Source organism: Poecilia formosa, unplaced genomic scaffold, assembly GCF_000485575.1.
Source record: "Poecilia formosa unplaced genomic scaffold, Poecilia_formosa-5.1.2 Scaffold56, whole genome shotgun sequence".
NCBI classification, from domain to species: domain Eukaryota; kingdom Metazoa; phylum Chordata; class Actinopteri; order Cyprinodontiformes; family Poeciliidae; genus Poecilia; species Poecilia formosa.
The window spans coordinates 609,586-624,101 of record NW_006799995.1 but is presented as its reverse complement, the minus strand read 5'-3'; the positions used below and the strand labels follow the sequence as shown (position 1 = coordinate 624,101).

Genomic DNA, 14,516 nt, shown 5'->3' with positions numbered 1-14,516 from the left:
GAAGTCCGATGACGCATTTTGGTTTTATTTATTTCTGCATCATTAACGTGGAGGAAATGCTAATGTACGTTTATAGTTTGTCGAAGTATTTATGTCCCTTGAAGCCTTCCATAATTTGCTATGTTTCATCCTAGGCATGTATTCTACTGAGATTTTATGTCACAAACTAACACGTGACAGTTTAATCGTAAAGTGTAATCACAAAAGGGGTTTGTACAAATTGAATTTTTGGAAAACGTGGCACACATTTGTATACTAATACTTTGTAGAATCCGTCGTTTTAGGGTTATGTTGTTGCCAGGATTGTACATTAAAAGACAAAAGCGTTCGCCTTCTCTTCTTTGTGAAACTGCTTTAATATGACAGATGACTTTTGGATCAATTTTATCAATTTGCTCCCCACAAGTTCTCAAATGGATTTAGGTCTGGACATTGTTTTAACCATCCTAACCTGTGAATATGCTTTAATTTTCTTTGTCTCATTGAGCTCTGGCTGTATGAGTTGAGTTATTGGCCTACTTCAAGGAGAACCTCGTCCGTAGTCCAGAGTCCTGTATTTTCTGTCGCATATTTTTGCCCATCCATCTTACCATGAACAGCTTTACTGTTCTTGTCGTAGAAATGCAACCCAGTGGAATGATGCTGCCATCTCCGTGTGTCAGTGTAAAAATGCTCTATATAATCCGGTTTGTTAATCTTCCACCACACACTATTATTTGCTTGGCGATTTAAAAAGCTGAATGTTGGTCTCATTAGACCTGCACACAGTCACGTGTGTTTCCTATAAACACAACTTCTTGCATTCTTTCAACAATGACTTTCTTCTTGCTACTCCTCTATAATGCCCAGATTTGTTCAGGCACCATTTATAGATACCATGAAAACAGATCCTCCAACCTGAGCTGTTGATCCCTGCTTCTCCTCCATAGCTACCACAGGCCTCTTGGCTGCTTATTTTTATTTTTTTTTTACTAATCTTCTCCTTGCCTGGCCTGTCAGTTTAAATACATGGTCACATATTGATAGGTTTTTGCCATTAGTTGTACTCCAAATTGGGAAAACTGATTAGAGAGTGTGAAGTGTTGAAAGCTTGGCATTAAAGTTCTCCACAATTTTTATTCCTGGCCTGTCTTTTGTGTTCGTTGGTCTTTAAGAGGCTTCTAGTGTTCTCAAACGAACCCTTGAGGCATTCACAGAAGAGCTGCATTCATGATTAGGTTAAATGTCAGTCAAGTGGATTCTGTTTGCTTTACATGTCGAGCTGAAGATTTTCTTTCGGGGTGTCGGATTAAGGAGGCGTGAGAACAAATTCACACCATCCTTTTTAGATTTTTTTTTTCTGAAAATCCTTCACTTTTTCTTCCTCTTAATTATGCATCACTTTGTTGGTTTGTTGCATAAAATACAATCGACATATGTGTTGTACTGCGGAAAATTTTGGAAAAGTCCAAGGGGTGTGAATACTTCTGCGAGATGCTGTGCGTAGTTTATGAGAATACGATCAGTTTCAAATTACCGCAGCTCATTCAAGTCTACAGTGATTAAATCTGCCACTGAAATAAACTAGCTTGGTGGCTGTCAAATAAGATTAAGCTCCGAGTTAGCGTGCTGATTTCCTATTTTATTAAATGCAGATTCGCTTTTATTTTAAAAACTCCCCGCATGGTCTGTAATGAGCGCAGAGGCCTTTTAAAATCACATCTTGCTTTTCATTTCAATATCTCTGGTAGCAGGTCACGGAAGCAATTTATGGGTCACGCACGCCTGAGTCTGTGCCGATTGCGCCCGGCCAGCGCCGGAATGAGTGTGACTGGTCTGTATATATTTTAATATCACTATAGTTTTGTGTTTCACTCTCAGCCCGTCCCTGAAGAACTGCAGAATGGCGAGAGCTTCGGCTACATCATTGCCTTCCGCGCCTTCGGAGAAGTCAGCTGGACGCACGTGGCCACCTCGGCCCCCGGCGCGTCCCGCTACGTGTACCGTAATGACAGCCTCGCGCCCTTCTCTCCATTTCACGTGAAGGTGGGCACTTACAACAGCAAAGGGCAGGGCCCCTTCAGCCCCGTAGTCACCATCTACTCTGCAGAGACAGGTAAGGATGGACATAATGGGGCAGGACTTGGCAAAGCTTGAAAGCTGTTTCTCTCTCTGAAAAGGACAAAGATCACAAAAGTGGTTTTTACTGCATCTGCTGCTTTAGGCTCTAGAAATCCCTTTTAAAGCAAGAGAAAGGCAGAAAATGTGAGGCACAATTGCAAGACATTTGTGTAAGAGTAGATAGTGCCTTTTTCTCCAAATATCACCACTCACTTGAACAGCTTTACCAAGGTAAAAAAAAAAAAAAAAAAAAAACAGTTGGCATTTAGATCTATGCTCCCTCTCGGCACACGGAGAGGCAGTCAGTTTGTGCCTTAGTGTGTGTCTATTTACTAGCGGGACCTTTGTGAGGTGACTCATCTGAGCCCTGATCAAGATTTGTAAATGTAAAATTCACAAAAAAAAGTGTTCTCTGCTTACCTCCGTGTCGCTTCGTCCTGACAGAAATGTTCGGTCTCGTGTCGTCTGTTTTTTTTTCAGAGCCAAGCGGAATGCCAGCAGGGGTTTGGGCCCGAAGTGTCGCAGCCTCTGAGATTGAGGTGAATTGGCAAGCTCTCACCATCACCCCTGAAAGGGTTCTGGGCTATGAGGTATCGTCATTTTCTTCTTTTTTTTTTTTCTTTTTTTTTTTTACTCATATAAATGGAAACAGATATCAAAGACGACACAATTGAAACCGCCTGTCATCACCTCAGCTTGCACCTCAAATATGTCTCTTCCAAACTGCGTCGCCATGGAAATGGCATCCTCACGTTCCTTCCTCCACTTCCCCCCTGACTGGAATTATACACTTCTTTGTATCAACATGACAGGAAAACATGTCAGACTTCTTTCGGGGGAAGAAAGGAAAATTGCCCGTCCGTGGGCTCGCTTTAGACCGACTGTCATTTATGCAAAATCATGATACACATGACCCCAAAGCGTCATGTCAGAAGACCAGTATTTCACACCCCAAATTATAGTAACTATAACAATGTGCTGTCTTTTGACTGAATACAAAACGGGATTGATCGATTTTGAACCTCAAAAAGCAGGTTGTGGCTGAGTTTACTGTCACAAACGGTGATCACCTGATTAACATGTAAAATAAAAAGTAAGCTGTGTTTCTTTTTTGTACCGAACAGAGAAGATCGGAATGAAAGCAAGAATGGGCTGGATGCTCACTAGCAACATCTATTGTTATACTAATTACTACGAGTGATACAAATGATTAATTATTGTATATATCAATTTAAAATTTAATTAGTCAGACTCCAATTAGTGCAATTATTTAAATTTCATTCTTTATTTTGCAGCGCATGATGTATTGCAGAGTTAAATAACGGGCAATAAATCCATGGGTTGACTGACAAAATGTTAATTTATCTAATTGTTTTTCATGATTTAGCTGGATTAAAAGGGGGAACATAACCTTAATTTACTGTTTTAATGTATTTTTTACCGTAGCCAAAGTGTTGGGTTTTGATGCCATCATTTATTCCGTTTCAAGAACTGATTTTACAAAAAAAAATCCTTAAAGAAATAGATAAAAGGAAACCCATGATCCATGATTTCTGGCCTAAATTACGTTGCCATTCTTTCTCTGATGTTTAGCATAGCTGAGGTTTCTAGAAGCAAGTGGATCATCAAAGCTCACCTCTCCTTAAAAGATGCACCCAGCAGCATTATGTCAAAGCTAAGCTTTCGCCTGTATGGAACCAGTTTAAACACATTTTAGTCAGATCTAAAAATATATATATAAATATATATTTTTATATATTTTAGAAAATTATTCATGCCCCTGAAACTTTTTTTCTTTATATATTTCTTGGCTTTTCAACCCAGAACCTTAATATATTTTATTGGGCTTTTTGTGCAATAGATCAACTCAAAGTAGAGCATGACTCTGGGCTGCAAGCAATTTTAAATATATTCCTTGAGAAAAAATGAAAAACATTTTTAGCTTTGTCAGATTGGATGGAAAGTGTCTGTGAAACATCAATTCAAGTCAATTGTTGCCATAAATTTTGGTTTGCATTTAGGACAGGACTTTCACAAGGCTATTATTACAGGTGAATGTGCTTCAATTTAAACCATTCCATTGTACCTTGCTCAAGCTGTCAGTTTAAATAAACAGCCCTAAGTTTAGCCTTGTTGTCATGCTAGAAAGTAAACCTGCTTTCCAGCTTCAACTGTTTTTCAGCCTTTTAGTCTAACTCTGGTTCTCAAAAATGAAGTTGTCTTGAAAAAACTTTGAAAATCCCTCACAGAACCATCGCATTGGATAGAATTGTACTCAGGCGGACTTTGTTTAGTAATTTGGTGACTGCTGCAGGCTATTAGTTACCCTGGAAGCATCATAGTAATTGCAACTAAGTACAAAGCACAACAGAAAGGTTGAAAATTATTCATATTTTTTCTTCATATTTTTTCTTCATCTTCCCAAATATATGCAGGTATATTATAGAAAACCTTATTAAAAGGCATTGAAACGTGTGGCTCTAATGTGGCAAAATGCAAAAAAAAAAAAAGAAACTAAATTGTTCAGGAGGTAATCTTTTTCATGAGGTAGTGTAACATTTGTGTTGCATCTGCTCTTTGTTTTGTAAAGGTGGTTTACTGGGAGGATGACACCAAACCGGAAACGATGGGGAAGGTTAGAGTGCCTTGGAACCAAACCTCAGTCACAGTAAACAACTTGGCAGGAAACACGCAGTACTTTTTAACAGTTAGCGCCTTCAACACAGCGGGCACCGGCCCTTTCCTCCCTGCAATCAATGTCACCACAAAAAAGCCACGTAAGTTGCAGCGCTCGGTGATCGTTTAGCAAAAGCCTGCGTTTGCTTTGAACCGGGCCTTTTCTTTGCAAAACCGTAAAAACAATATCCTTCGCTAATATTGATTTTAAAAACAGCCAGATATGGTAATGTGATGATCCCAGTATGCCAATAATACAGTCATTTGCTTCTGTGCCCACACTCTGAAATAAATCATTTTTATCTCATGCAGCGCCTGCCCAGCCACCGCTGAATGTGGAATGGACCCTAATTGGCTCTCAGCTGTCTCTTTACTGGGAGCCTGTGGTGGCAATGGAATCAGAGTCAGAAGTTACAGGATATCAAGTGAGTTTCTCCGCGCTTGGCAATGGCGCCGTTTATTAATGCCACACAATAAGCTGTGAGAACAGAGTCTGCTGCGAGGACACATATTTACGTTGTGTCTTTTCACTTGTTTGCCCTCCCTCCCTTGCTCAGCTTTCGTTCTGGAGACAGAGACACAAAGAGGTAAACACGTTCACGACGGCCAATTCGACAGCAGACTTGACCCTCCCTGAGAACGAAGACGACTACATCATTCGCATTCAGACGCTGAGTGAGGGAGGCCTGGGTCCAGCCTCAGATCCCGTACGGATCCATAGACTGAGTACGTTGTTTTTTGTTTTGTTTTTTTTTTTTTTGTTCATATTTTATTGAGTTGAAAAGGTGAAAGAGGTGTGCTCCCAGTTTTCTTGCTTTTATAATTTCATGGTACCTCTGTGTCTGAGAACCTATATGTTAAATGTTTCTGTGGACTTTTATGAATGAAATCACTCGACACGTTTCAGTTCTGACAGGGACATTTTGTCCTCTGTTAACTCAACAGTACTAATGTCCCTTGCCACCCTAATTTGGCTCTACTGGGCTCATGTTTTGCTGAAATATGCAGCGCCATCCATCTCTGTCTGCATCCCTCTTTTTACTAGGAGCTATTACTGTCTTGTGGAGCTCCAGGGGGGCTCGTTTTCCCCTCTAAATGCTACTTTACATTGTTGGAAGTTCTGTGCCGAATCCCTTAAAAACAGCAGATTGGAGGGGAGTTTGAGTTTCATGGTGACTTTTCTTTTAAATAAACACTTTTTTTTCCCTTTTTCTTTCAGACACAAAGTGAAAGATGTGTGCAAAACACATTAGCAGTGAAAACATAAAGCACTGTTTACAAAATGTAAACTCTCTGAAACAAGCATCATTTATACTTTTTTTTCCCTCCAGGGAAGATTTTTCTGTAGACATTATTTCATAATAAAGGAGAAGCCAGCAGCACACAACTGTTAATTTAGTCACAAAGGTCATGAAAATGTTGGGATTGCAATCAAACTTAATCAGGTTCCTGGTCCCTTTACACACAATTATAAGGCATGATTGAGTTTTATTACATTTAAAAGAGGCAGTTTGAATTCCATTGAATTTTTATAAGGTGGTTGTAAGTAGCATGCAGGAGGAGCTCCTATATTGTTTATGTACAATGGTAGCAATAAGTCATCCTGTTAACTTGAATCAATTACATTTTTCTAACCTTCAAAAATGACAGCATGCTTTATTATCTTTGATTTCACTATTAATAGTGTGTTTATTTTTTCAAAATGTTATTGATTCCAATTATTATTGTGTAGTGGTTTAGCTGGACCAGTCAAATTACTTAATGTAATTGGTGTATTAAGGAAGCATACTGTTTGATTGCTGAGCAGCGTCTGCTTTTGTCGGAGCCAATGTAGGTATGGATTTATTGCCGAAAAGGACAAACTGAAAGATGGAGCATTTGCCTGGCATACGCAAAGTGCAAGACAGAATAGCTGACTGGACTTTAGCCATGGGTATTTTCATCATTAGCACTGATGCTTCAGGATAGAGTACGTTTGAAAATTATTGGTGGGCAGCCACCGCAGAGCATTGGCCACCTTCCAGATGGTGTTGGATTAAAAATAATTAATGAGCATTTTTTGACGTGTCTGACACCAACTCTTTGTTCACATTGTTTCATAACAGATGTGGACCAGGAGGGAAGGGTTAAGACAGGCGGTCAAAAGGACCTTCTTTAGGGAATTGAAAGCATGGTGAAGAAAAACTCCTCCAAAAAGTTACCCAAGTAAATGCACCCGAGTAAATCCGGCTCTGGTGTGTACTCCGGACAACAATGAAGACTGCCAACATTTCTGAATCCAGGAGCTTTGCTGTGCCCCATTCAGCCTGGCTGACATCTGATGGAGTTGGCCCCAGGTCAATTTGGCTCTTTTACCAGTTTGACAAAACATACCACAGCTAGGTCTGAATGGATGTACATGTAGAAGTCGGCAAGAAATGGCTTGAAGTGGAAAAAGTACAAAATGACAATAGATTGAAATGAGCAGCGCCTGTCAAAGTCTTGCTCTCTGCTATAGCAGCCTGAAAGAAAACATGACATGCCTCTGTAGAAAATAGTTTTCTTTTTTAAACAGATTTTCACAGCTTTTGTGCTTCCTCTGACTTGCTTCTTGAAACACCTCACAGACACTAAAAATAGCTGTCCTTGTAAAAGTTTCAAACAGAGGCTGGACCCAAAAAATGACACAAAACAAAGAGAAAGTTTAAAGCTTTAGGGTGTTTGTAAAGTACCTCAACTCTTTGCTTCTCTGGAGGACATAATTCTGATTGTTAACCAGACACTTGTACTGGAGCGGCAACACAATGTTGAGTTGTTGTACATTTTGCTCACTTTAGGTCTAAGTCTACAGAAAATACTTGTGCAGACTTGAGCTGGACTTCTATTTTAAAAACATAAACTTTTTTCATATTATTGTCTTAGCTCATGTTCATCAATTTGAAAAAGAAAAAAATGTCCCTACAGTAGTAGTCAGTTGGATCATTTTAGGCGGGCTGGGTACATGTTGACTTTAGACTTATAACAGAGAAACTTAATCCACTTAAGGATTTGTAAGTGTTGACTTGAAAACTCATGCTATTAGCATTTGCTCATAACTAGATAAAATAGGAGAAATTTATGCAACAATCTTATTTTTCCTTCATGTATACAGTAATACTCAATAAATTAGAATATGGTTTCCGATGAGGCTCGTCTTTCAGATTAAAAGTACCTTTTGAAAATTCTAACCTTTAACCAGGTATTGAACATACTCTTCATTATGCCTACATTTTTCTATTTACATATTTTATTTCCTGTTGGTCTGATGTAATACGATCATCTTAAATATAGTGTTTTTCTTAGTTTTAAGTGCGAAATCCTCATAATAAACAAGATTGAAAACACTGACGTTGAAACAATTGATGTTGAATGTAAGTAATCTTTATATTGTGTTTCTTCCTCTAAACTAATTAATCAGGCATAAACTGGTGGTCTGCTTCATGGACAGCACCAAGTAGTTCTTTATGTCAATGTGTGAAATGTTTGGCAATTACATTTGCACTTTTATCCATTCAATTCGAAGTGTTCTTTGAAAACTGCACTATCTTCCCCCGATAATTGCTTTTAATACTTACTTTCTCCGACAGTCCTGAATGTGTCACTGTTGTTTCTCTTGTTTGTCTTCTTAAGTAGCTCGAGGGTACTTTGTGTGACATAATTGCAAACACCCTATTGCAACTAATGAAAATTAATTATTAGAAGGGAGGAACAACACCTCATCAATCTTTACAGGGAAAAGCAAGCAGGTTAGAAAGAGTCTGGGAGTTTTACAAACATTCCCTAATACATATAAAGGTTATCAATGTCAGTCTGGTTGCTTGAGCCTCCTCCTGTCAAGTGTCACAGTCAGTGCCTTTTCTCACCACTATTCCTGGCAGCACCAGGAATAGTGGTGAGAAAAGGCACTGACTGTGTGCTGATAAACTTGTTGTTGACGGGAGATAATGATGAGAGCAAAATGAATGGAAAGTCTCGGGAGCAGGAAAGAGGCAAAGTCCAAGCAGGTCATATTTCATGAACGAAATCATAATTGATAACCAACTCAGGCTCACTGTCCAATAAAATATACAAGAATAAAAAAAAAGAAAATACTCAAGATAGGGTCAGGCGCAAAAGCCAAAAGAAAACCTAACTCAGAGCAATTGCTGCATACCAGAAACAGAGTACAGACATATACATGAGACAGGAACGGGATCAGAAGGTGAGACCAACAAGACCAGATGTGGCTTCAGACAATCTAGCAGGGCAGAGGTGAGACAGAGGCACAGGTAATACATAATCAGAGTTCCTGGAGCTGCATTTTGCTGGGAACAGACTAAAACCTTCACTATCTTTGACTCAAGCAGTAGCAACTCCCTCACTGAAGAGTGTTGAGTTAAAGGTAGCACTACTGGGTAGCCTAAATGGTACCCAGTGGTACGCATGATGTGATCACTTAGAAAATATTTAGTTGTGAGTTTTCAAAGCTGTCTAGCTGACCAGTTCTAGTCTCAAGCATGTTCATCAGTGCTTCTCCAGCAGCTACTTTAAATATTTCTAGGCTGCTGGTTTTATCAGTACCCTACGAGATAAGACTTTCATCCCACTAGATTATTTTTAAAATTATAAAAAGATAGCAAGTGTAAAGGATTTCTGAAGAAAAGATGACTTGCATCTCTATGGAGAGATAAAAAATATATCTGTATGAGCCAGGACTGTACTGAGTAATAATACATGTTTGTTGGAGAGAAGATGGAGACAGAGCAGAGAGGTAAAGGACAATGGAAAAAAAAAAAAACAGTGTAGCCAGTGGTGCAGATGTGATGACTGCATTCTGCTGCTATGACATCTTGAATATTATTGCTGTCATAACTGCAACGTTACAATGGCACAACTTCATGGTTTATCCATGAGGTATACCACAGTTTCTGAGTCACTCAATGTGCAGAATTCAAAGCTTTGCTTTGATTAGCTTTTCGTTTCAATTTTGTTCAACACAAACATGTCTCAAGCCAAATGTTTTCTTAACTGATTTGGACTTTATAGCTGTCAAAGTCCTGAGGTCTTCTGAGAAATTGTCTAAACCATAATCAGTCAATTTTCAGTTCAAATGGCCGTGAGCGGTTATTAGCTGGTCTACAACTCAAAATGTGAAAAGCAGTGGCACAAAAAGTGGGCATGCAGTGCATGCAACGCATAGGGGCGCTGCACCAGAGGGGGCGTCAAAACCCCGTCTGGAGGGGGCGGCGCGCCGATGATGTGTTCGCGAACACTTGAGCGCCCTTACGCTCCTTCACCTCGCGCCCATAACGGGGTTAATGTAGCGAGTTTTATGTTTCACGTACCTTTGTATCAGGGGCGGGGGTGCGCAGATTTATGTGTTGGCATCCACCTGACTAATATGTAGTTGTGACCCTGGTGAAAAGTGAATTGATCATATTTAAGTGCTTCCAAGTCACACTGATGGTAACACTCTTCAGAGAAGATGCAGTTGTTGAGTGAAGGTGGCTCAGAGTTGGACGTTTTCAGGAGCAGGGAAGTGGTTAAGAAAATAAGGCAGAAAAGGACACATTTAAATAAAAAAAAAATATTTTCTACATGTTAAGACATGTTTCTGGGTCATTTTTTCAGATAACTGGGAAGCTGGACTGAGAACTTAAAAGGTTCAGTTTCATCGCTTTAAGCTTTCAACTTCGGATGATTATGAAACTTGCAGGATTTGGGAATGTTTGCTGCTCTGAAAAATTCTGAAGCTGCTGTTGTAGTAGCTTGAATAACTGTGATAATTGCTAATAGAAGATCCAGTACAGTTTCCATTGTCAACTCCTCAATTATTTTTGTCTTTGTTTTCAAAGAGTAAAATGGCTAGGAATAATATTTTACTTACAAAATATTGTCTCCCTCGTGCCGGCAGCTTACTTTGACAACACATTTGTATATTTCAGGTAGGCTATGGACACAACCTCAATCAAAAATGAAATCTAAATTATTCCTTTAATTTATTAAATTGTAAAACTTTACATCACATTCACTGGTGGGTTTTGATATGGGTAGACGCCCAGGGCAGCTTAAGAAATGGGGCAGCAAAAGCAGCAGATTAGAAAAGGAAAATTGGTCTTTTAGTTTCACCTAGTACTCGTCTTCTATTGCTTTCAAGCAAGTAAAGTCAGTGGAGAGTTAGCACCCCCTTCATTCTACTGAGAATAGAGAGAATATTTTGCTTGGTTTCTGCAGGACTTTGCTTTATTTATCCAGCTACTGAATTGTCCAGGGCACAATTCATGCAAGAATTGCCATTGGTTACATGTAACATGTTTTCATCTATGGTGGAATGTTTCAGCCTTCCAGTATTTTGAGTCTAAGTCAGAATTAAAAATAGTGTATAAGTTGGATGTGAGCTTCAGTACTTTTAGTTTTCACCGTATTTTTTTATTTTTATTTTTGTCTTTGCTGTAGGTATGAGCGCCCGTGGCTCCAACGCCCTGAGTGTGGACACATCCCCGCTCTCCTTGTTCTTCACCATTGCAATATCTACATTCAGGTCAATGTTGTGACAAGACCTCTCTCTGCTTTGTTTTCCAACATTTTTCTATTGTTTCTACAAGTAACCATGCTTTTTTTTCTCTCTCTCTCTCTCTTGACTCTTGTTTGGAGATGACAGTTTTATTGTGTTCTATAGAAAATATGAGGCAGTGCAATATTGGAGTGTGCTATCAGACAGAATTAATTAACATTATTTGCTTGCCTTTATTTATTTATTTTAATGTGGGTCTGACATTTTGCCAGTCAGGAACAATACTCCAATTCAGCTCTTTACTTTGACTCTGAAATAACACAGATGCCTTACTTCCATTCATGTGCCAAAGTAGTTTAAGCCTTCTTATTATTATTAAAAAGATAGCTCCACACTTTTCTCAGCATTCAGTTTCATGCAGTTTACAGCCATTGGGCACTCAGTGTACTTTTTGAGGGCCTCAGTGTGAGATTTTAGTTTTTATCCCTTGAATTTTTCCTCTTCATGCCTCAATCAAATCGTCTGAACATGTTCATTCACACATATGCTTGTGCCTTTGAAGATTCTCGCAATGGCCCCAATTACAGATACATCCAGCAGCCTGTTTTTATGAGTACATGCTCCATTAAAAATGGATTGTGTTCCAAATTACGGTCATAAAACACGTCATAGTGTTAAGTATTTACCTTGTCATTATCGCTTAACTTTAGAAAATTGAATGTAGGCTCCTTAAGGTTTTAATGCCTGAAGAATAAAAAAACTAAAATCTGTACTTAATTTGGCATCAAGAAACATGTTCCCACAAACAGCAGTAGGAGTAATGCTGCATACTACAAGTGCCAATTTGTTCTTCTTATTTCTTTTTTTCCCCAAGTTATTAGGTAACAACAACAGAAGTCTTAAATTTTCACTTCCAAGTCGATTCTTTGAGGTGAAAATCTGTACAAAAGAATTTATTCTCTTTTACATTTTCTGTATTTCACTTCCATGTTATAGGAAAGAATGAAACATACAATGTATGAAACGGGCATGTTTCAGAACGCAGCTCTTCAGCTTCAGGGGAAAACCCCTGAGCCAAAACCTCAGTGAAAATTCAGAGAAATTGGCATTTACTTCAATCTATACAGTGAAGAAGCTGATGAGTGAAAACGTGTTAAAAAAATAAATAATTGAAGTGTAAAGGTTTTGGAAAAGCCTGACTTTCAATGTCTCTTGGCTAAGTTTGGACAGGATATATGGACTATAGACAAAAGGATGGCTGATCTTAAACACACACAAACATGTCCACTGTTTGTGGCATGTCCACAAACAGTGGACATGCCACTGTTTGTGGATGTCCAGGGTTTGGAGCGATAACCATTCTCTATCATAACCTAGCAAGCTGTGGAGGGATGTTGAAATGGCATATAATGCCTAATTTCACATTTTCTAAATGAAGCATTTGCCTATCCACCTTAAAAACTAAGTTAGACAAAGCTCTAATGTTAACAGATAGGCGTAGTTTGCCTTTATTTTGCTTGGTTATTTTCACAAATATAGATTCAAAAATGTATTGTGCCAACTGTAGATCGCAGTAATAGAAGTCAACACTGGCCACTTTATTAGGTAACCTGTTCGAGTGCTTGTTAACTCAAAACAAATTCCACTCATCTTATGGTAAGCAGTCCAGTGTCTAGACAAGTAGAAGATGACTGGCTGGACTTTGAACCGGACACAAAAAATACAATTTAAGTGACTTTGATTATATTGTGGTTGTTGGTGTGCATAGAGCTGGTCTGAGTATTTTATAAACTATTAATCTACTGGGGTTACCACACATGACCATCTCTTGTGTTACATAGAATGGTTTGGGGGTAGAAAAAAAATAAAAGAGAAATGTCCAGTGAGGAGCAGCTGTAGGGATGAAAACGCCCTTTTGGTGAGTTGGACAGAATTAACAAACTGGCTTAAGATAATAGAAAGGCAACAGTGGCTCATCTAAACACCTTTTATAAGGCATACAGAATACCATCTCCAACACGTCAAACCTTAAATCACAAACCTGATGCTACAATTTTTACAGATTGATTCACCATTGTGTGACTGCAGTTGCAACATTCAGAATCTGTTGTAAACAACATGAAAGCATGGATCCAGACTGACTTGTATCAATGATTCAGACTGCTGCTGCTGCTGCATGTGACGGTGTGGCACACTTGGACCCCCGTATTACCAATTGACTAACTGAGCAGTGTTGATGACCATGTCCAGATGACTAATGCAATTCTAAGAAGGTGTACCCAAAAAGTGGCCAGTCTATCTACATAAAATTGAGGGAAAATAAGTTTGTGGTGTCATATTAACATTTCTACTTATAAATTCTCATTTTTAAGAATCCATATACAAAATATGAAGGAGCAAGGGAATGCATTTAAACTTTTGGCACCAGTAGAGATGGATGTAGTCCCGAGGGTTCTAAAGTCTTAATTTTAAGCGGACAACCTGTCTATTTCCATGTTCTTATATAAACATTTGGTTGATCTCAATGAGAAATATATTAGAGAAATGTGAGATAACTGATGAGGTCACAGAACAGCACAGTAAGCATTTATATTATTAGATTTATAGTGATAAAAATAGCTTTTCAAAAACCTGCCTTATTAACTTATGTGAACCTTTTTAACCTGTACATAAAGCATACAGCTTAGCTAACTCACTGAGAGACTGAATTTTAAAACGCCTCAGGGCTTCGGTACCGTCTGACGTCAAGGAGCAGCGGTGACAAAGAGCCCTCCTACTGTGTTTTTCTCACATCTCCAGCATTTGAGAAAATAATGGAAATAAGTGTCACCATGCAGATGACCTCGAACTGTCGGCTCCTGCACAAAATGACCTAACCCATAAATTATTCAATATTGTAGCTGTTTACACGTCTGGACGAGTCAGGTCATTATTAGTTCAGCTTTCAAGTGGCGTTTCATTTCTGACGCAACAAATTTGGCACATGGACGTTTTGAAAATTTCTTGTGGTTCATTGATCCACTATTCTGTTATTTACTCTTTGATTCAAAGTTGGGGGTTTTTTGCATCCCGATCGTTATCTGGGGTATTGCGACTATATTACAGGAAGAAGCCAAGCAGACTGAGGAGGAGAAGAAGAAGAAAAAACAAAAAACAACTTCAGAATTTGTGCGACTTTTCATACCCAGTGGCTACATCCATCTGTTGTACCATCTAGCATTTTCTGTCA

General features: G+C 38.8%; 1 protein-coding gene across 2 annotated transcripts in view; it reads left to right on the top strand.

Annotated features, from left to right (window-relative positions):
* cntn3a.2 (contactin 3a, tandem duplicate 2) overlaps positions 1-14,427 on the top strand; it is a 57,854-nt gene extending 43,427 nt beyond the window's left edge. For both annotated transcript variants that reach the window (XM_007553330.2, XM_016672157.1), the window contains exons 19-24: positions 1,861-2,095; positions 2,581-2,690; positions 4,691-4,877; positions 5,089-5,201; positions 5,334-5,502; positions 11,230-14,427. In XM_007553330.2, coding sequence (XP_007553392.1) covers positions 1,861-2,095; positions 2,581-2,690; positions 4,691-4,877; positions 5,089-5,201; positions 5,334-5,502; positions 11,230-11,327 — 912 coding nt within the window. In that variant the 3' untranslated portion in view covers positions 11,328-14,427. The remainder of the gene's footprint in view (positions 1-1,860; positions 2,096-2,580; positions 2,691-4,690; positions 4,878-5,088; positions 5,202-5,333; positions 5,503-11,229) is intronic.
* The last annotated feature ends 89 nt before the right edge of the window (positions 14,428-14,516 follow it).